This window comes from Juglans microcarpa x Juglans regia, chromosome 4D (genome assembly GCF_004785595.1).
Source record: "Juglans microcarpa x Juglans regia isolate MS1-56 chromosome 4D, Jm3101_v1.0, whole genome shotgun sequence".
In the NCBI taxonomy this organism is placed as follows: domain Eukaryota; kingdom Viridiplantae; phylum Streptophyta; class Magnoliopsida; order Fagales; family Juglandaceae; genus Juglans; species Juglans microcarpa x Juglans regia.
This window is the reverse complement of record NC_054600.1, coordinates 8,695,910-8,718,198: the sequence shown is the minus strand read 5'-3', so window position 1 is coordinate 8,718,198 and position 22,289 is coordinate 8,695,910. Positions and strand designations below refer to the sequence as shown.

Genomic DNA, 22,289 nt, shown 5'->3' with positions numbered 1-22,289 from the left:
ATAATCTGATTTATCATGTCAAATCAAATCAATTTATAAATTTATTTCTTTTAAAAATTAGTTAACGTTTGTCACTGAGCGATGTTTACATAGCGTAAATCCTTTTGAAATTCCTCTTTCGCCGTAAAAGAATATTTCTGTTTATCCCAACCGTAGTCTGCAGATTTATTACGACGAAACGACAACTCCTGCGACAATCAATCCACGGAGCTGTATGGTCTTCCCGTTAACTACCTCTTCCCTCCGTCGTCAAATAGTTGATATCACCTTTTTTTTTTTTTTTTTTTTTTTTAAATAAATTTGATATCACCTTTAAAAAGACGAGGAAGAGCTTTGAAATCATGGATGCGGCTTCTAGAACCACGGTAAAGGCATCGTCCCTGAGATGGCAAATTCTTCGCCAAGCCCTCCTCCGTCACCCTCCTCCATTAATCACCGGTACGTCCATGATAATCAATTGATTGATTTATTAATTTGCTTGCTTTTTATGAGTTAATCTAGTTGCTTGCAGAGAAGGAAGAAGAAGGAGATCGATCTGAAACGTACATTAAGCGCATTTCAAGGAAGGCCTCGCCTGGCTTTAACTTGATTGCCCATCACGTGGTGGAGGAGGACTACGACGGCGCTTCAGCTTCGGGTTCTTTGAAGAGCTCCGGTCACGCCAGAGAGGCTCGCGTATGCTACACGTTGCCTGTCGACGGAGCTCCCAGACTTTTTCTCACGTGAGTGCTTTATAATTTTACATGTTTCCTCAATCCTTTTCTGCTCTTCGTAAATTTTAATATAGGAAAGTGCTATGTTTTTTGACGAAAACTTTCCGTCTCCAAAATGAGTTGCATTTGTTTTGGGTGCATGATAGGCAAACACGGGTCTGTCAATTGAAAATCATAAAACAAAAATAAAGAAAAAGAATGTAAATATATCTCCTTGAGGGGATCAACCTCCAAATGCTCTAGGAAGTGTTTGTTTTTCTTCTTAGAAAGATTTGTCCAAACGACGTCTAAATGCTTAAATAGGAGAAAATTACATGTGGTATGGAAATATTGTTATATACAAGAATCTTGAAAGGAAAAACTCAAAACCCACAGGGAGAGAAGTTATTGAAAGAAATTAGTTCGCAATAAATTTGCCTCCTAACATCCCACCAAGCTTAAAAAGGATCTTTCCCTCAAGGTTCATTATTAACGAATGAAGAATCCTTATTTCTTCCAAATAAGGCAATAAAACCTTTTATTCTAATTGCTTCATGGGAAAGAATAAAATTTTTCCTTTGCTGAATGTATTTATGCAAGGTCTTGTAGATGACCAATAATTCTGTTGGTTGTTTGCAATGGATGAAATAAGCAATGCCTTTTGAAAGCGAACTTAGTTTTGCCCAAACACCTCTTTGCAATCCATTTTTTTCAAAGAAATTTGCTTTGGAATAAATTACTTCCAAATTCTATCATAATTTATTACCTCATTGTATAATAGAGAAGAGGTGACATGATGAAAAACCAGTAGGATCTATCTTTCTAGCATGTAGATGCCGTAGGGCATCTGGAGGTTGATCCCTTCAAAGGGATCCGTTATCCCCTTTTTCTTTACTTTCTCTGATTTTTGTCAATAGAACCCTTGGATTTGGTATCAGAGCAAGTCTTTCCGATTTTTTTTATTTTTTATTTTTTTTCTGTTTACGTTTGGAACCCATTAAAACAAAAATCACCATACTCGAACTCTCTGAAAGGATATGTTTTTTGTTGAACAAACAGAGCTGTTTTCCTATAAGTAACCTGTCAGGGAAAGCGGTGGTAGCTGTTGCAGAGGTGGTTATCACAGGTTGGTGATCCTTTAGTGGTGATGTGAATGAGTAACATGGGTGGAGAAGGGAAACAGCCAGTGACGTGAGTTCTTGTTAAGAGGAAAAGGATTGCGTGGTTGTAAGAATAGTAGTATCAAGGTTTGTGACCTGTTCTAGTTTGTTTGTTTTCTAGATTAAAAAGCATTTGGTTGATAAGTTGTTTGTTTTTAAGAATGGTATTATCAACGTTTGTGATCCCAATTATGGAGGTCAACTAGAGGATGCTAAGAATGGTAGTATCAAGTTCACTTTCAAAAATCAAGAGGTTGATAAGTCGCTATGGATCCTCTCTAGAAAAGCTAAATTTTCTGTTCCTTCTTTCTACAAGACCATCACCAATCAAGAAAGCAATTGTTTCCCTTGGAGGAACATTTGGAAGAGTAGGCCCTCTAAAGGAGACATCTTTGTATGGATAGCCTCATTGGGGAAGATCTTGACCATGGGCAACCTATGAAAAGGCAAATTATTGTAATTGATTAGTGTTTCATGTGGAAGAAAAGTGGTACAACGGTGAGTCATTTGCTTTTTTATTGTGAGGTTTCTAGGGCCTTTCGGGATGATCTGTTCAACAAGGTGGGGATAGCATGAGAAATGCTGTGGATGCTGGTTTATCTTCTCGACAGCTGGAGGAGTCGCTATGGTGTTTTGCAAATTGCATCAATTTGGAAGATGGTCCCCATGTGCCTTCTATAGTGTATTTGTTTGGAAGGGACGAAATGACCGAACATTCTAAGATAAAGAACATTCGGTGGAGTAGCTTAGAAAGCCTTTATTTCAGGACATTATTTCTCTGGACAAAAACTATAGATTTCAATGGTCTTAGGCCTCATGTGGTTACACAGATGAGATGAGAAATATGTGAATAATAGTGAGATAGTTTGTGAATAGTAGTGAAATGGTTTGAGTTAAGATATTTTATGGGGTTTTGGGAAAGGAGAGAGAAACATTTGAATAAAAATATTATAAAGTTAAAAATATTATTAGAATATTATTTTTTAATATTATTTTTGTTTTGGGATTTGAAAAAGTTGAATTTTTTTTTGTATTTTGTTTGGAAGTTTGGGAAAGTTATAATGATTAGGTAATGATTAGGTAATGATTAGATGAAAAAGTTGAAAAGTTGAAAAGTTAAAAATTTGAAATTGAAAAGTGTTTGTGTTTGTGTTTGAATGATGTTTGGATGTTGAGATGGGTTGAGACCATTGGTGAAACCAAACAGGGCCTTAATGTTTACTAGTTCCTTGTATATACCTCTTCCCCTTCTTTCTAACTAGGTGTTTCCTCTTTTATACGTCCTGCATTCTTGGGCTTTTGCCTAGTCCTATCAATAAAAGTTTTACCTATAAAAAAAAGGTTCTCTTTCAAAAAGGGTGGATGCATAATCCCTTGAGGTTATTTCAAAGAGATTGCCTGTTTAATCCATTGAGGCAAAACAACCAACAGAATTGCGATAAACACATTTGGGCAAAAGAATGCTTATTTTACGTGGAAATTTATAACATTTTTATTTTGGAATTGCGATAGGTTGTGGAAGAAGTATAGATTTCCAGATTTCGTTGATAATCAACCTTGAGGGAAAAGTTTTAAAGGGCAGTGGGATGTTGGCAGCCCAATTTACTGCTAGTTCCCATAAATTTTTATTTAATATTGGGCTCAGCATTTACTTAGATTTTCATATTATTTTGATATTGGGTGTCATTTTCTCCTATGTAAGCATGTAGATGTTGTGTGGCTAATACATTAAGAGAAGAAAATTGCTTATAAAAAATTTAGAGAAGAAAATACACAATGCCCAGGGCGTTTGGATGTTGATCCTTTCAAAGAAACCTGTTTATTTATTTTGTTGCTGTTTTCTCTTTTTCTTTTTTTTTTTTTTAATTTTTTTTTTAATTTTCCCTGAATTTCCATCAATAGAATGATTGGGAACTTATCAGTGAGTGTGCTTTTCATGTTTTGACTTTGAGATGGTTCCTTATGCAGGCAGAGAGTGGATGAATATGCTGACCTCAGTGATTTTGAGATTTGTAATAAATACAATGTTGACAACACTGGGCTTGTATGTAAGTTTCTCTTCATTTGACATGAGCTTGTTCCTTGCCTAGGCTTTGTCATTAAAGCAAGGCCTTTTGGACAATTTTTATTTTTATTGTATAGATTGTTTAGTGACATTATCAGTTTTCAATATTCATAGTATCAACCACGAAGGGGTGAATTATATCTCTGGTTCTCTGGTTAATTATAAGAAAGTTTGGACTCTCTTTCATGGTTTGGAATAGCTGACTTGACATATTATTTGAAGCCAGATTGGAATGGTTCTCAAAAAACAGCTTTCTGTTTCTGTCATCATCATCATCATTATTATTTATTTAATAAAAGTTAACCTGTAAAAACAAAAAAGAGTGTTTGCATAGGTGTTGTCTGTTCTCAGTATTCAAGAAAATTGTAACTCTGAAGATGGATCTAATGACGGCACCATTTTGTTTTTTTTCAATAATGTTTTTTCGTCAGTCCAAATTTTAGAAAACACACGAGAAGTTTGGGAGACTTGTCTGAAATGAAATGTTAGCCTACCAACCTTATTTGGGGCCAGTTCAGAATGGTTCTCATAAGAGGAAAAAGCTCTCTCCTCTCTCTCATAATGCAAGAAGAATTCGGAGGCTTCTAAAGATCATTAAGAAGAAAAAAAGAGCTTGATTGTTGGTTAAAAAAGTAAAGTGACCACCTTTCTGTTATGACTTGTTAAGAAATGGTTGTTAGGTTCCAGTGAAGTATACAATTGCTAAAGCATTAATTGCAGATTGTTTAAATGCTTTGCTTGCAGGAAGTCAGAAACTGCAAATAAGTGTTTTTTTTTTTATAAGAAAATTTTATTCATCGAATGAAATAGGCGAAGCCCATGTACACATGAAGTATACAAAAGAAACACCTAATTACATTCTAGGATCATGAAAAAGAAAACAAAAACTCATGAACAATCCCTCCATTAAGAACAATAGCAGAAAACCACTGAAGCAAGGAGAACACAAAAAATTTCCAGACTTTCTCTATTGTATGCTCCTTATTTTTAAAACACCGCTCATTCATTTCCATCCAAATACACCACATGATGCACAAAGGAATCATCTTCCATGCAGCTGCCACTTGAGAACAACTATGAGGCCTATTCCAACTTGCAAGTAAGTCCACCACTTTCTTAGGCATTACCCAAACCAGCCCAACTCTACTAAACACACCATCCCATAACGCCTTAGCCACACCTCACAATGTAGAAGTAAATGATCCACCGATTCACCATCTTTCTTGCACATAAAGCACCACTTCATAACAATCATGCCACGCTTCCTCAAATTATCAATCATCAAAATATTCCTAAGTGATGCCATCCAAGTAAAAAAGGCCACTTTGGACGGCACATGAACTCTCCAAATTCTCTTCCATGGAAAAGAAGTGTGATGCTGAACCATCAACACCTTATAATATGACCGAGCCGAAAACTTCTTACTCCCCGTATGCTTCCATAACATTCGATCCCTTTCATATCCTCCAATTTTCGGAGAATACAACAAACTGAAAAAATTTGCCACCTCATCAAGTTCCCAATCCTGAACAGCTCTAATAAAACTAACATCCCATTGCACAACTCCATTAGAACGAATCAACAAATCTGAAACGGAAGCCTGCTGATTTGCAACCATTCGAAAAATAGCCGGAAAAGCTCTAAAAAGAGCACACTCCCCACACCAAACATCAAACTAGAAACGAATTGTTGAACCCTCTCCAACATCGAACTTAATTTGTTTCACAAAATTGTCCCACCCCTTTCTAATTATTTCCAACGATTCACACCGTAAGTTCCCTTACTCTCCTTTGAACACCAACCTCCCCAATCACTTCCATACTTTCGATCAATAACCTCCCTCCACATCGATTCCCCTTCCATTTGATACCTCTATAACCATTTTTCCAACAACGCCTTATGAAAACAACTCAAATTACGAACTCCCAATCCTCCATTAACAATAGGACAACAAACTCTATACCAATTCACAAGATGAAACTTTTTCTCCTCTGCCACACCACCTCACAAAAATGCTCTAAATAGCTTTTCAATACGATTTGCCACACCTACCGGTAATGGGAATAATAAAAGAAAATAAGTGGGAAGATTTGAGAGGGTACTTTTGATAAGAGATTCTACCCCCTTTTGATAAGTATAGCCATTTCCAACCCGCCAATCTTTTCTCAATCTTCTCTACGATCCCAAATATTCTCAGCCTTGAAAGACGCTCCCAACGGAAGCCCAACATATTTCATAGGAAGAGAAGCAACTCTACACCCCAAAAGTTCCTCCAAGCTGTTGGTATTATGCACATCCCCCACGGGAACCATCTCCGACTTTCTCAAGTTCACCTTAAGACCTAAGAAAGCTTTAAAACATAACAACACAGCCCTCAAAGCTTGAATCTGCTCACAATTAGCATCACAAAAGATAAGAGTGTCATCAACAAAGAGTATATGAGCAATTAAAATAATTCCATTATTAGCATTTCCCACCAAAAAATTGGAAAGAAAACCCCCCCAACAATAGCCTCCACCATACGGCTCACGCCTCCATAACGATAACAAAGAGAAAAGGAGATAACGGATCCCCTTGTTTCAAATCCCTCGAATCTGCAAAAAGCCACAAGACTGTCCATTTACTAACACTGAGAACCGAGCAGTCGATACACAGTGTCTAACCCATCCACACTACGTATCCCTGAAACCACATCTTCTAAGCATGTAGAAAAGAAAATATCAATTCACATGATCGTACGCCTTTTCCATGTCTAGCTTACAAAGAACTCCCGGTACACATTTCCTCATTTGACTATCTAAACATTCATTAGCAATCAACACTAAGTCTAGAATTTGCCAACCTCGAACAAAAGCTTTTTGGGGCTTAGAAATAATCTTATCCATTACCATGCTCATTCGTTTTGCTAACACCTTAGAAATTATCTTATAAAACCCACTTACAAAGCTGATGGGGCGGAAATCCTTCAATTCAGAGGCACCAGATATCTTAGGTATGAGGGCAATAAATGTGGCATTAAGAGACTTCTCAAATTGTTGAAAAGAAAAAAATTCTTGGAGAACTCGCATCACATCTTCTTTTACAATGTCCCATGACACTTGAAAAAAAGCCATAGAAAACCCATCCGGGCCAGGAGCTTTATCTTTACTCATCCCGCATACCACCTGATACACATCAATCTCTTCGAACAGTCTCTCCAAACATCTTGTTGCATAGGAATCCAAAGAGTTAAAATTCAAGCCATCAAGCTTGGGTCTCCATCCCGCTATCTCGGTTAGAAGAGCTTTATAAAACTGCACAATGTGATCATGTATCTCATCAATAGAAGAAAGCACACTATTTTCAGAATGTAGTAACTCAATAACATTATTACGCCTATGAGAATTACCCATTTTATGAAAAAAACTTAGTGTACTTGTCCCCCTCTTTTAGCCAAAGGACCCTTGATTTTTGCCTCTTAAGATATTTCTTCCATCAATAATACCTTCTCAAGCTCATACACCACTTCTTTCTTTCTTGACATAAACTCCTCATTTTCCTCCCCAACCTCCAAAGCCTGCAGATCCTCCCAAAGAGACTTTTTCTGCAAATCTGCATGCTCAAAAACTTCTATATTCCGCTTCTTTAAATCAGCATTCAAAACTTTGGGTTTACCTGCCAATGTAAAGTTAGGAGTTCCCATGAACTGATAAGAAGACCACCAACTCCTCACCTTATCAGCAAAACCATAAGCTTCAAGCCACATATTTTCCAACTTGAAATAGCGCCTACCCCCGTGTATTCCACCACTATCAAGCAAGATGGGAAAGAGATTAGAACAGACTTGCGACAGTCTCTTCTGACATAATTCCGGGTAATGAGTCTCCCAAGAAGAAGAGACTAGAAATCTGTCCAGCCTTGACCACCCTCTATTATTATACCAAGTAAACCCACTCCTACCTGGGGAAGATCCAAAAAATCCAGGTCAAAGATCAGCTGCAAAAATCCTCCATGGCCGAAGACAAAGAGGATGCACCCGCCCTCTTGCTAGGAAACCAAATTATATTGAAGTCCCCACACATACGCTAAGGAAAATCCCACAAGTAATATAATCCCGCCAATTCCTCCCATAAGAAGCTTCTGTCCCTATCCACATTTGGAACATACACTCATGCAAATGCCCACTTCCACCCATCCTCAATATTTTTAAAGGAACATGCCACAAAGAAATTCCCAATACATTCGTCCACTAACTCCTCTTATCCCACATAAACAAAACGCCTCCTGAAGCTCTTAGAGCATTAGCATTGGATTGGTCATCCTATTCTTCAAATTTTGACTAATATGTAGCTTTTTCACTTTTAGCTAATCATTCAAAACTTAAAGTCAACATTGGATTAGTCATTACACTCTCTATAATAATAAAATATTATTATTTTTTATTATTTATATTTTATTTTTATAATCTTCAATAACCTCCAACAATTGTATTCATATTCATTTTCACAATCTAACAATCTATAATATAATAATCTCATATGTATATAGATTATAAAATCTCATATGAATAAAAATCTCATATTTATAATATAATAATCTCAAAAAATACTTTTGGACTTGCTATAGTTCTTTTCATATTTGAAAAGAAGAAAAGATTTACTATAGCTTATAGTTTGGATGAAAACAATTTAGCTAATTCAATGTGGAGCAAATATGGATGATATTTGCTAAATTTAAAGATGAAAAGGCATTTGCCTAATTCAATGCCAATGCTCTTAAAGAATCTAAATAAATCCAACCCACAAAAGAACATCCCCACAAACTGCAGATAGTACTTCTATTGGAGGCCGGCGACCGTTTTCCTTCCAAACCTATTTCGGGCTTTTACCCAAACCCGGCCCAACCACTTTCTTTTTTCCCTTCAGATCTACATCTCCCTTATCATAATACAACTTATCCACATATTTATTAAAAAACTCTGGGCCTAATAAGCCCCGACCCAGGCCCAACTCAACCCACCTCAACATACATTCCAAATTATTCTTCATATCTAATAATATCTCCTGCATGGCCTACAACTTCTTCCCTCCCCTTTCCCAGATAGCTCCATCCTGGAACATTGTGCTTCTCCTTTGGAACAATGAAACGTATGCTTCTTTAATATCGAAGACGGCTGCACCAACTTCCCACCAGCCCCCCCACACTCCTCCCTTCTAACCTCCAATCTTGGCGGTGGCTTCATCAGCACCTCCACGTAAGAACCCTTTTGTCCCGCTTCCACCAGAGAAGAGGAATCTACCTTCTCCTGGACTCTATTCTTCCCACCCGAAACAGAGGAATATGAGTTTGCCTCCTTCAGCGCAACTCCAAACCTCCTCCATCTCTCACCCTTAAACCCTTATGGTACCACAATTAGGCTGCGCCTCTTATCATGCCCAAACTTAGACAACATAAAAAAACCAACCGTAGCTATTATGGCACCTCTGCCCAACCAAAACCTGATTCTCTTTCCTGCGGGTTCTAAAGAACTCAGACGAACCAACTGAAGCACCACACGGCCCCACCTCCGAAGCCACCACTCCATAGCTACTACATCAATAGAAATAAACTTAACAACCCGACGATTGCTCTCCATGATTCTCCACCACTGATCATTTTCACGTTTCAACTCAAATATCTTTTGATCAATGAGTAGCCTCCGACACTACCCCATCGAACAATAACCACAACACCCAATAATAACAAGAAGACTCTAAAAATGATTAACGAAAAAGAGAATACGAAGACACACGCATAGAGAGAAGTGCTTCATGCAAGCAAGTCACTGCAAAGAAGTTTGAACCTATCTATAATCTTTATAATTTTTGAATCTGTAGCTTTACTCCTGTTAAGCCACGTTATCCAGTCTTGTATTAAATGACCATGAAATAAGCCATTTTAGTTTTAAATAATTTGAAATGCCATATCAATAAATATTAAATAATTTAAAATTTTAAGAGTCTGAAGCACTTTGTATTCTTTCCCACACTTCGTCTTCCTTCCTTTATATTAAATATTTAAATGTCACGTTTAGGAAACTTCTCAATTAAGTTATAAACAAATATAGTTATTAATAACTTTCCCTTGTGATGCACGGGTGCAAGACTGGTATATCATAGAAAGTTGAACCCAACTTGATTTGTAGTGAACATTTCAAATCAACACAATAATGCTGTTTTCCAGTCAATTAGGTTTGGTTGAGTTCTGATAGGTGCTTACTTTTCTTTACTATTTGAGATTAAAAGGAAGTGAAACAAAAAAAAAAAAAAAAAAAAAAAATTCAAGATCTCAATAATTTTTTTGCAGAGGGATTTTCAAGGCATGACATTCCATCAAGGCAAATAGAACCATGGCATAATTTTGACCTTGAAAACTTTCCTAGCTTTGAATTATTGTCTTTCCAGGGTTTTTTTTTTTTTAACACCACAACCTTGGGTACTTCATCTGCCAACATAGACTTTGGCTGTATAGTTTCCACCAATACACTCGGTTTATTGAATTTTTATTGCTGTTATTTTTAGTTCGTACTAATATTTCGACATTTCTTGCACAGGTCATTGGCCTTCAGAGGATATCCTTGCTTATTTTTGCTTGTCACACGCAGACATGTTCAGGTTTGTATAACGATATGACATCAATCTTTTATCAATGTTGTTTTCACATCAGACAATAACAAGACGTGTACGTGACTGATGAATCTGTACACATTTTCTATTTGTTTCTTCCACTTCTTTTGAACATTTACTGAATTTGCCTTATACCTCATTTGGATTTTCTGTAATTTTTCCAGCTATAAAAGAGTTATTGAGCTTGGATCAGGTTATGGCTTAGCTGGTTTAGTTATTGCAGCCGTTAGTGAGGCGTCAGAAGTTGTTATAACCGATGGAAATCCTCAGGTAGTTGATTGTATCCTTTATTTATTTGTTTTGCTTGGAGATGGGGGCATCCTTGCCATGGGTTAGTCGATTTTACAAATTTTAGTCCTGTACTTGTTACTGTTTATTATTATTATTATTATTATTATTATTATTATTATTATTACTATTTCATGTGGGTCCCTTATTTATTCATTTTTTTCAAAGGGACTACGTGGCACTTGCGCACTCCACAGTTGCAAATATCATTTCTCTATTTATCCATGAATGCATTGTTGTCGCAATCTAAATAATTTTCTTGAGACACCTCTTTCATCTTATTTGTGGAATACTTATTCAAATTGCCTAGACAGATAGGATAATTAGGGGTCGAAAAACTTGGTGAGACACATGGAGGGTTCTTGTCCTATAAAATGTGGAAACTTTCGATGGTGGGATATGACAGACTTTTATATGTGAGACATTGTGTTGTCTTAGTTGTGCCTCATTCTGTGGGTTATTGGGAGAGATATGATTGACGAATTTTTTGGATGGTGAACCCTTAAGCTTAAGTTGTTTGGGCCTAATTTTAAATAGTAGACCTAGAATAGAGTTGGAGGCCTTCTCAAGAGTTGGTATGTGGGTGGGCACAGGCCGTTTCAACCCACAACTACTCCTACTCAGTTTGTGCTATATATTTTTAGTTGTTATTACTAAATCCTTGCATTTTCCCCAAATTCTCCGTGCTTTTATACTCTGTTATCAAGCTGTTGTTGGTACCATCATTTCCTCTTCTGGTTTTTTTGTATTTTTTTTCCCCCCTTCTCACTTGACAACCCGCATTGTGTAACAATATTTGTAGCAACAAACAACCCCTCTCTCCCTCTTGCCCCCCCCCCCCCCCCCCCCCCCCCCCCCCTTTCCTTGTTTTCTTTAGGATTCGGATTGCGTGTTCCTTGACATCCAGATATTCAGCGTAACATAGATGCCAATTCTGGAGCATTTGGTGCTACGAGAACGAACTCTATGACATTGCATTGGGATCAAGAAGAAATATCAGATATATCTAATGCTTTTGATGTCATTATTGCAAGTGACTGGTAAAGTTTAATACTGCTAAGTATTTAAGTTAGATTTGCATTATTTCTTACCTCCATCATTTTAGAGAGTGAGGATAATTATTAAATGTAGGGCCTGTTTGGGGTTGCGTTAGGAGTCTTAAAAAGTGATTAAATAGCCTTAAAAGCTCTTCAATGGAAAAATTAGGTTGTTTGGGTGTTACTTTTTTCTTTTTTGATAAGTTTGTTTGGGTGTTAAATATTAAAGTACTTTTTAATCTCAAATAAGCTAAAAAGTACATTTCTGAAAAAACATCATTTTTCCTCAAACGCACTTTTTGGATAATCTGGAATGTAGTTCAAATTTTAGAAAGACTGTCACTGGGCAAAAATGCCTATACAATTTTAAGATAATTACAAAACTTTTAAATATATGGTCATAATCTTTAAAAAATCAAATGATCGTCATTTTTACCTTAGAAGACACTTTTTTAATTTGTTTCCAAATAAATATAGCATGTTTTAAAGTGCTTTAAGCATATAGTTACCAAACATTAAGGGCTCGTTTGTTTTCAGAGATGAGATGAGATGAGTTAAGATTAAAGTTAAAAGATTGAATAAAATATTGTTAGAATATATTTTTTAGTATTGTTTTTGTTTTGGAATTTGTAAAAGTTGAATTGTTTATTTTATTTTATATGAGAATTTGAGAAAGTTGTAATGATGAGATGGGATGAGATGAGATGTTTTTTGAAAACAAACGAGGCCTAAATAAATTTTTAATAGTAGAATTTATTACTTAAGCTGTAAGTTATAAGTCCCAACGCTATAAGCTATATTTCCCACCGCAATCCCAAACATGCATGTAGATGAGGTGATCGATTATATATATTGGTGGAAAGTGTGTCCAAGTGCTTTCTAGTGCCCATTGACTATACAAGGGGTTTGAATTTTTTGTGCCCATTGATTATACAAGGGGTTTGAATTTCTGGCGCCGGTAATGGCCATTTGTGGGTCCCACTTTTGATGAGTACATGACACTATAAAGCCTTGCACCAATCTGGTGGATGACTCTTTCCTTCCGCTTTTGGTTGCTTGCATTTTTTGATGATCTGGAGAAGTCTAGATAGCTAAGTTTTCTTCATTGGTTGACAAAAAAAGGCACTAGTATGTAATGCATGAACTCTTTTACACATGCAACCACACGCGGATGATCTCTTCTCATCTTAATTTGAACTTTATCTTTTCTAATACTTCTTGATTTGATGTCATTTTTACAGCACCTTTTTTAAGGAATTCCACAATGGCCTTGCTCGGATCATCAAGCTTTTGCTGAAGAAAGCAGGGTCCTCTGAAGCTTTATTTTTTAGTCCTAAAAGAGGCAATTCATTGGAGAAGTTTCTTGAGACAATTAAACAAAATGGCCTTTGTTTCAGCGTAACAGAGATATATGACACACAAGTTTGGGAGCGTCATCAGGCATTCATGGAAGGGAAAGATTCCTGGCCGAGCTACGAAAAAGATCAATGCTATCCATTGATGGTCAGAATTACCATATGAACTTCCGAAGGGTATTTTAATACATTCTAGTGTGCAAGTTTTGGCGAACTTTTGCCATTCTTGGTTGATTGTTGTGGTAAAGCTTGGTTTCTTCTTTGTACAGATTCCTGCCAAATACTCCATTTTTAGCTACTACATGTTCTATAGGTTCTCACTTGCCAATTAGAAAGGAAAGCATAGAGATACTGTTTTTGATTGATCTAATTTACTACTGATTGTTTTTTACTGTAAAAGGGGTACTTTTGACAGGAGAAGATTCCTTATCTTCTCATTGGCATCAAAGTTACAAATCATAAGCTTTTAGATATAGCCCTCCACCTAAAGATGATGCACAAAAATGTCAAAAGCTGTCAGATACAGATATTTCGTGGATCAAATTAAACTATACTCTTTTCTATATGTATTGCCAAAACGAACAATCCGTGTTGGCGCGAAAATATGAACGGGTCTTGGCTTGAAACCTTTGCTATTACGAAGTGAATGTTTCCTTGCCAGATTGTTTGTTGAACACTTACATTCTCTTTGTGGTGCATGATAGGTTCGATGCTAAAATTTTCGTGGACTCGTACTCTAAGCATTGATTGCACAAGCTATAATATAAAATCAAACTATCTTATCTCATCTCATTTTATATAATTATTATAATTTTTTCAAATTTTTATATAAAATATAATAAATAATTTAACTTTTTCAAATCTAAAAAAAAAAAATAATATTAAAAAATAATATTATAATAATATTTTATTTAATTTTTAATAAAATATTTTATTTTATCTCATTTTATTTAAACTGCATAACCAAACGAGTGCTCAGTCAGCTTGTTGGAATTTTGGGGTTTTGTTTTAAGCGGTAATTACGTGCAAAAAGCATTAAAGAAATCAAAGTATGAATGCTAAGACATTAAAGTGACAAGTTCTGATTACCAAAAGAAAGAAAGTTACTACCTTTTTCTTTAGGCCTTTGGACCAAGTTCCACGATCAACACATACGACAAAGATTGCTTAATCGAGGATTCCCTAATTAATATTAACAGGATATTCATGAAAAGGTAAGTTTTGGGTGGTAATTTTTAGCTGACTCTGAAGGCACGGAGTTTTCCTTTGCCACAATTTTTCTTTTTCCCTGAAAGTGAGTGAATTCTATTCGAACAGAATAGTCTCTCCCACCTAGGGATGAAAAAAAGAAAAATCGGTGAATCGATAAATCAGACCGGACCAGACCGAATTAGTGAATTTGGTCCGGTTCGGTATCAGTTGTATTTTTCTCAAAACCGGTTGAAATCGATCAGGTTCCGATTTTTCTTTTTCTAACACTAGATTATACCGGACTGAACCGGTTTATATATATTCTAATTTTTTATATTGTATAAAATATTTTTATATGATTTTTTATATTATATATAATTGATATATATAATTTATATATAAAATAATTTTGTATTATATGATAAATTACTAATAATATAATATTAAATTTCAAAATCCTATATAAATAACTATATATTATCACTATAATCTATTGTATTAGTAGTTATACTAATACTATATCACTATATATTATAATATACCATAATAAATAACTATATTATATATTATAATATATCACTATAGTCTATAATACGATTATAATATACTACAATATATTATCACTATATTATTATATACTATATAATATATCGAAAAAATTAGATTGAACCAAACCAGAACTGGTAAAACCGGAAGTACCGATTTAGGAGTGTAACCGGTGCGATATCAGTTCTTCAAATCTCAAAAGTAGTATATACCGGTTCTGTTCTAAAATATGTCCAAAACGGAACGGAACTGGACCGGTTACACCTCTACTCCCACCGGTGCAAAGGACTCTAGTTTTTTTTTTTTTTTTTTAGCAATTTTTACCATGAAAAAAGCACTTTCCGGACCTTTATGTTGCTGTGTTGCCTCAAAATCAAATGCAAAGCAACAGCATAGATGATTATTGGCTTCCTATATATCACACAGAGCATGATGGTAGGGTGTTCCCTGAGATGGTGAGGCCAAGATTTCGTTTTGGTAGTCACTCTAGATGTCCTAAAGAAAACCAAATTAAAAAAAAAAAAAAAAAAAGCCCTAAATGTAACCCTTTTTTTCTCCTTTTGAATGCAATCAGCTGAGTTTTCGTTCAGATTCATCTTTTTCATTTGAGACTGTTAGATGGAAATCTGTAGGTCATACACATTCTGTACATATTCTCTTATTTTCCCTACAGATTTCTAAAATTCTTTTGAAAAAGTTGGAATTGCAAAGCACCACTGAAAGTGGAGTGCAGTCATGTCTGGGTCTTATCTTAAACAAAGAAAAGTAGTTTTGTTTCTATCTTTGATGTGTTGGATTGCTTGTGTTGTGTGGTTCGCTAGTCCCCACACAAATTGGTGAAGAATCAAATCTCTCATAATCGTAGGCATTAGGGCGACAGTTTGGATCGTAACCAATTTTTATTTTTTATTTTTTTAGCTTTATCTCCTTCTCTAACAACAATGATGTCTTGAATTCTCTCCTACATTAGAACATGCATGCTAGAACTCTTTGACAATCGCATGCCCTTTTCTTTTCAGCTAGCTTTTCGCTAGGACTTCAACTAGACATTGTGTTTTGGGTGCTTCCAAACTTCAGCATCCATTTAAACATTGTCACATGACCTCACCACTCCTTTTAAGCTATGTGAGAGTTCACCGACTCAAGGGCATGATGATTGAGTTGAATTTTCTCTTGTTGTTGCTGTTCTTATTATTATTATTTAGGAAATTATGTTTTATCACAAAATTGATTGAAGGCATGTATGGTAGCTTGGATAGGATGGGAAGAGATTGGATGCTCCTCCCCTGGCCTTCTAATGGGCAGTTTTGGTAGAGAGAGAGAGAGCTTTCATATCTTTTAAGAGGTGATTATGAACAGTTTTATACTTTAAGACTGAGTTTAGATGTTGAGCTGAGTTAAGCTAAGTTGAGTTCTAAATAGTAATGAGTTGAGTAGTGGATGGAGTTATATGAGATCTATCTAAATTGAGTTTAAAATATGTTTGGATGTTAAGATGAGTTTGAGTTTATTACTTTTCATGGGAAATTAAAAAAGATTGTGGGTCCTAAGTATAAAGATATTTTAAATTGAAAAAGGTTGTGAGTTTCACATGTAAGAAGATTTTGAGTTGGGATGAATTCAATAATTTGAAAGTTGAGTGTTTAGATATTAGACTCAGCTTAAAATTAGATTAAATTTAATTGAGTTTGAGAACCAAATGCAACCTAAATAGCACCTTTCCCAAGTTCCCGTTTAAAATGTGACAAAAATGCCAGCATGGCATACAACATGAAAGATGGACACAGTAAAAAAATAATTTTAGAAAGAGAAAAATAATTTTAAAATTCCAAGAAATAGTTAGAACTAATCTTAGAATTATAATTTTTTCAGCACTAAACTTAATCGTTAGAACTTAATATTTATTATTAAAAGTGACTAATTCATTGGTATCTAATTATATTGGTATAGTATAAGTAGTGTCTAACTTATTATTAATATTAATAGATTTGAATAATAAGATTTAAATAATATAATTAATGTAAAATTATACTAGTATAGTATAAATAGTGTCTAACTTATATAAAATATTATATTAATTTTATATTATAAGATTAATAGACTTAAATAATAAAATTAAAATGTCATGTTATATCAATTAGCAATTGAGCATATACATAATATATATAAAATCTAATGTAAAAAATTATATATATTATAAAAAAATTAATATATATATATATATACACTGGTCCGATTTGGTTCAAACCGATTTCCAAAATATGAAAACAAGGTAGCGAACCGGTTTAGGACTGGACCAAACCCACCAATTCAATTTAGTTTGATTCAGTTTGACCGATTTTTCGATTTTTTTTAGTAATACTACATATAGTTATGGAGTGTGCAAGCACTGTGCAATCGTTTTGAAAAAGAATGAAATTTATTATTAAAAAAAATATTTTTTTTATTATTATTTTTTATGTGGGTCTATTATTTATTCATTTTTTTCAAAGTGATTACGTGATACTTGTACACTCACAACTACAAGTATAATTTTATTTTATTTTATTTTATTTTATTTTATTTTATTATTATTTTTTTTAACACCCTAGCTCGCCATGCTCTTTTTTCCTTCGTTTATTGTTCGGAGTAAGCAAAAATGCTGGGCCGATCGATCACCGCTCGCTCGGAACAATATTCACTCTGGGCGAGCACTAGTTATTATATATTGAAGTTTTTTAAACAGTAAATTAAATCTAAGGACAAGTGTACCGTTCGAATAATAAATAAAATAAATATGTTATATTCGCATCTAAATTGAATATTCATTTTATCCTGTACTTATTATTAATGTACCACAAGAAAAATAAATATTTGTGACTGATTATTTACGATAAAAATGATTATTCACGATAAAAATAGACTCATTTTAATATAAAATAGTAATTTTTGAAAGAAATAACTGGTTACCAATAAATAATTTTCTTGTAACACGATCGTGTGCTCCTTGTACTGCCGTACGTACATGCTTTTTCTATTGAAAGAAAATTAGGGGTGGACAGCGGGGCCCAGCCCCGCCCAGCATGGAGAGGGACTAGTAGGGGCGGGATGACCCCAGTGGGGCCCCGCCCCGCTCCCCGCCTCCGCTCAACATATATAATTTTTATTTATTTATATATAAAAATAAATATATTGTATATAAATATATATAATTTATTAAAGACTTCAAATTGTATTCAAGTTATTGGATTGCCTTAACCTCCTAGGCCAATCTTTAAACACAATGTGTTGACCTAGGAGGGGGGTGGGGTGGATGGAGTTTTTTCCCTTGCCCCTCGGCACCGTGGCAGGGGAAAAACCCCAACCCCCGCATGGTGCGGGGCGGGGTGCGGGGGAGGGTACCCCCACCCCGCACTGCAACATGCGGGTATCAACCTTAAAGAAAATTACCATCTGTTGTCCAGATTGCTCGTTCCTTGATTAATTATTTGTTTGATTATTAAAGATGGGTTTATTAGTTTGCATTTTTCTTTTAAATTGTATTTCTTGTGTTGTACTGATAATTAGGGTATTTGTAGGCTTTGTCGACCACCCTACTCATGCATCCCATAATCTTTTATTTATAAAATATTTGTTAAAGGAAAAAAATAAAATGAATCTAAAGGTAATTGGCGAGGATAATGCTCAAGGCTGTCTATTGGTGAAAACTGATATTTTTGTCGCATGATATGGTTCATAATTGGTTTATCATGCAATGCAATCAATCGGGTATGAAAACGACCAATCTTTGGAGCATATATGTGAAATATAATCCACTTCCTTTCATTATTTATGAATGGATAATATTATTTATGATTTATTATTATTATTATTATTTTATATCACCTTAAATGATTAAAGAATAATTAAAAAATGATAAATAACTTTTTTTTTTCCCCCGTAAATTTGGCATGAAAATGTAAAGGTGTTAAAAACATAAGACATATACTCACGCATAAATGTATGTATGACGCCCCGACTCCCACGTACAAAAAAAACAAGGGAATCGTGACGTCAGGATGGTGACAACACGGTCACACATCCCAACGAAGTGCCAGTGTGTGTACATGCAATATTGTACAAATAAAATAACGCAGCGGATAGTCAAATAAGTACCAGAATTTAAATAAAAATATTTAACACAATTTATCTTTAAAAAATAAATATACAGTCATCCCAAATATAATACAAAAGGTAAATACATAAATTGATAAAAACATATAACTCACTAAACAGGAGCAATCCCAGATCACTCCTCCAACGGAGCCAAGCTAAGGCTCGTCATCCTCATCTGCATCAAAATCTGCGATACCATAAAATGGTACCACAGGTAAGTATAACCAAACAACCCTCGGGATAAAAATACATTAATGCAACCAACAATATAGCAAAATACATTTAGCCATAAAATATCATTTTTTCCCAGAAAAATGATTATTTCCAACACACGCCAAAAATCCCATTTTGGCCCAAAATAACCGTAAAACATTTTCTCATAAAATGATTCACACAAACAATCCATTTATCGGACACTGTAGGCGGGAATCGCAGGCGGGACTCTACCACCGTCCCTGCTTACCACCATCCCTACCGCGTGCACCGTAGGCGGGAATCACAGGCGGGACACAACCACCATCCCTGCTTACCACCATCTCTATCGCGTGCACCGTAGGCGGGAATCACAGGCGGGACTCTACCACCATCCCTGCTTACCACCATCCCTACAGTTCCTTTACACACAATGAATACTTAACAGAGCACTGTAGGCGGGAATCACAGGCGGGACACAACCACCATCCCTGCTTACCACCATCCCTACAGTCTCTTTTCCTTTTACTCACATGAAAATCCAATTCCAATAAACACATGAACATGTATGCAATCATGCGAAAACCCAGTTTTCTTTACAAACATGATCATGCATGCAATATGCGATGTACGTGAACAAGTCATAACCAACAACCAACAACCACAATTCATAATGCAAACAAACACACAACTCCGTCCACAATCCATCCGACCCCCGAAACTCCTCGGACTCAGTCCGGCAAAACAAACCAATTCACAGATAATATGTGTTAGTGCAAAAATATATTTAAATCACGAAAGTTCTTTAAGGAAAATACTTACAGTGCAATATAATAATTTCCGGAGGATCTCGAAGTTGCAAGTGGTGGTTTCTGAGCAACACCACAGTGTAAAATACACTGTGGCCATGGGTCACAGATACCCACTTTTCAACGAGAACAAACGAAGACCCAAAAATGGTAGGGTAGGGCCTAGAGAGGTCGGTGAAGCCAATGGTGGCGGTGGTTTGCCGTGGGTGGCGGCGAAATGGGCGGTAGAAGACCAAAATGCCCAGATCGGAAATGTAGTTGGTGGAGCTTCACCGGTGACGGATCGGAGGTGGGGTTGGGTCCAATGGGTTGCCAAGAGGTCGGGGATGAAGTGGTAGGAAGATGGTGGCCAATGGCGGTGCGACGGCGGCGCAACGGCGGAAAGAGTGCCGCGGCTTCGAAGAGCTACTGGTGGTTAACGGCGGCACGGATGGAGGTGAGGTTGGTGGGGTGAGGTCGCCGGCGGCTGGGGAAGCTAGCGGGTTGGGCGGTGAGGGCCACCGCCGGCTCACGGCGGCGCTGGCGTGAAGGTGGCCCGCGGCTTCGTGGGGGGCATGTGGGCTACCGGCGGCGAGGTAGGGGCTGAGATTTGGGAGGTGAGGTCGCCGGAGGGAGGGGAGCTGGTCGGCTGGGCGGTGTCGACCACCGCCGGCGGACGGCGGCGCTGGGAGGGGACGATGGAAACGGGCGGAGGAGAGGAGAGAGAGAGATCGCGCGGGAGAGGAGAGAAAATAAAGAAGAAAAAGAAAAGAAAGAAAAGAAAAAGGAAGGAAAGAAAAATGGAGGGAAAAGAAATGAGGTCCAATCCTCATAACTTGGGTCACAAAAATGATCCAACGGAGATGATTTTAAAACCACAAGTTAAATAAAATAATTTAAACGTAATGGTAAAGTCAACTTGAAATAATTAAATCTCACGGTAATTAATTTAAATATTAAAAGCAATTTAAATGCATAACAATAAATAAATATTTGGAAAGCACATAAAAATAATTTTCACCAAATTAAAATCATAGAAATAAACTTACTAAAAATCCAACCAATTTTAAAATAAGAGGATAAATTTTTGAACAATCAAAAATAATCCTTCAGTAAAAATACACTGAAATACGGGGTGTTACAGTATGTAGATACAATAAATATATAATTGCTTAGGTATGAAAATGACTAGTCTTTATATCGATTGGCCTCATACTCACAACAACATTTTTCACATACCTTCAAGTCTTCTTCCTAATTGAGACCTTCCCACATGCCTCACCCCATCTCTCTCTCTCTCTCTCTCTCTCTCTCTCTCTCCCTCCCCTACATTTCCTCAACAGAGAGTAGGGAGGAGACTCGTCTTCTTGTGTTGTTTTCCCTTCCTCTTTGTTCCTCTTTCTCCCCCATCGGGTCTATAATTTTTTTTTGCAGGTCATTCTTTAGCTTTTGTTCTCTTCTTGCTATGGTTAGACCCGATCTACTATCTACTAGCGCCCCACCACGCAACTCCCCCAACTATTGGTGAACGGAAAAGAACACTATATAACACATTTAATATGAGACTTATTATAACAAGAAAAAAAAAAAGCGTTGCGGGAGACACTAGAAAATCAACGTAGGCAAATCAATATATGTGATTTGATGATGAAAGGGAGGGCAATGATCTGTTAAGTGTGTAGGAAGCTTCTAGAGAACGTGTGATGAAATATGTTTAATATGAGACTTATCACGAATGAAAAGAAATATTGTGGGAGACACAAGAAAATCAGAGTGGGCAAACCAATGTATGAGATTGATGATGAAAGGGAGGGCAACGATTTGTTAAGAAGCATTTGAAGGACGCGTGATGAACGGAAAAGAACACATTAAATATGAGACTTATCATGAACGAAAAAAAATACTGCCAGAGACACTAGGAAGTCGGTGGCTCTGATGCCAAAATGTCAATGACAACTTTTACAGTCGATTGGTCGTTTAATATGAGAAAAACCATATTAAGAAATGAACGTAATTGGGGTCTAAAAAACCGTACCTTTCAAGTGCTAAAAGACTGTTAAATTGGATGTGGTGTGCTGTGTATGTTATGAAATTAACACCCCAAGTTCTTGTTAATGATGCTACATACAAGTAATAAATAACGAGAAAAATAAACACTCACATGACATAAGATTTATGTGGTTTAGCAACGTGCTTA

General features: G+C 36.0%; 1 protein-coding gene across 1 annotated transcript; it reads left to right on the top strand.

The window, feature by feature from the left end:
- The first annotated feature begins 177 nt into the window (after window positions 1–177).
- Window positions 178–13,604, top strand: LOC121260698 (calmodulin-lysine N-methyltransferase). The gene is made up of 8 exons (XM_041162679.1): window positions 178–257; window positions 301–438; window positions 512–722; window positions 3,821–3,900; window positions 10,489–10,549; window positions 10,726–10,841; window positions 11,757–11,889; window positions 13,128–13,604. Exons 1-8 carry the CDS (start codon window positions 215–217, stop codon window positions 13,405–13,407), a joined length of 1,062 nt encoding a protein of 353 aa, XP_041018613.1. The 5' UTR covers window positions 178–214; the 3' UTR covers window positions 13,408–13,604.
- The last annotated feature ends 8,685 nt before the right edge of the window (window positions 13,605–22,289 follow it).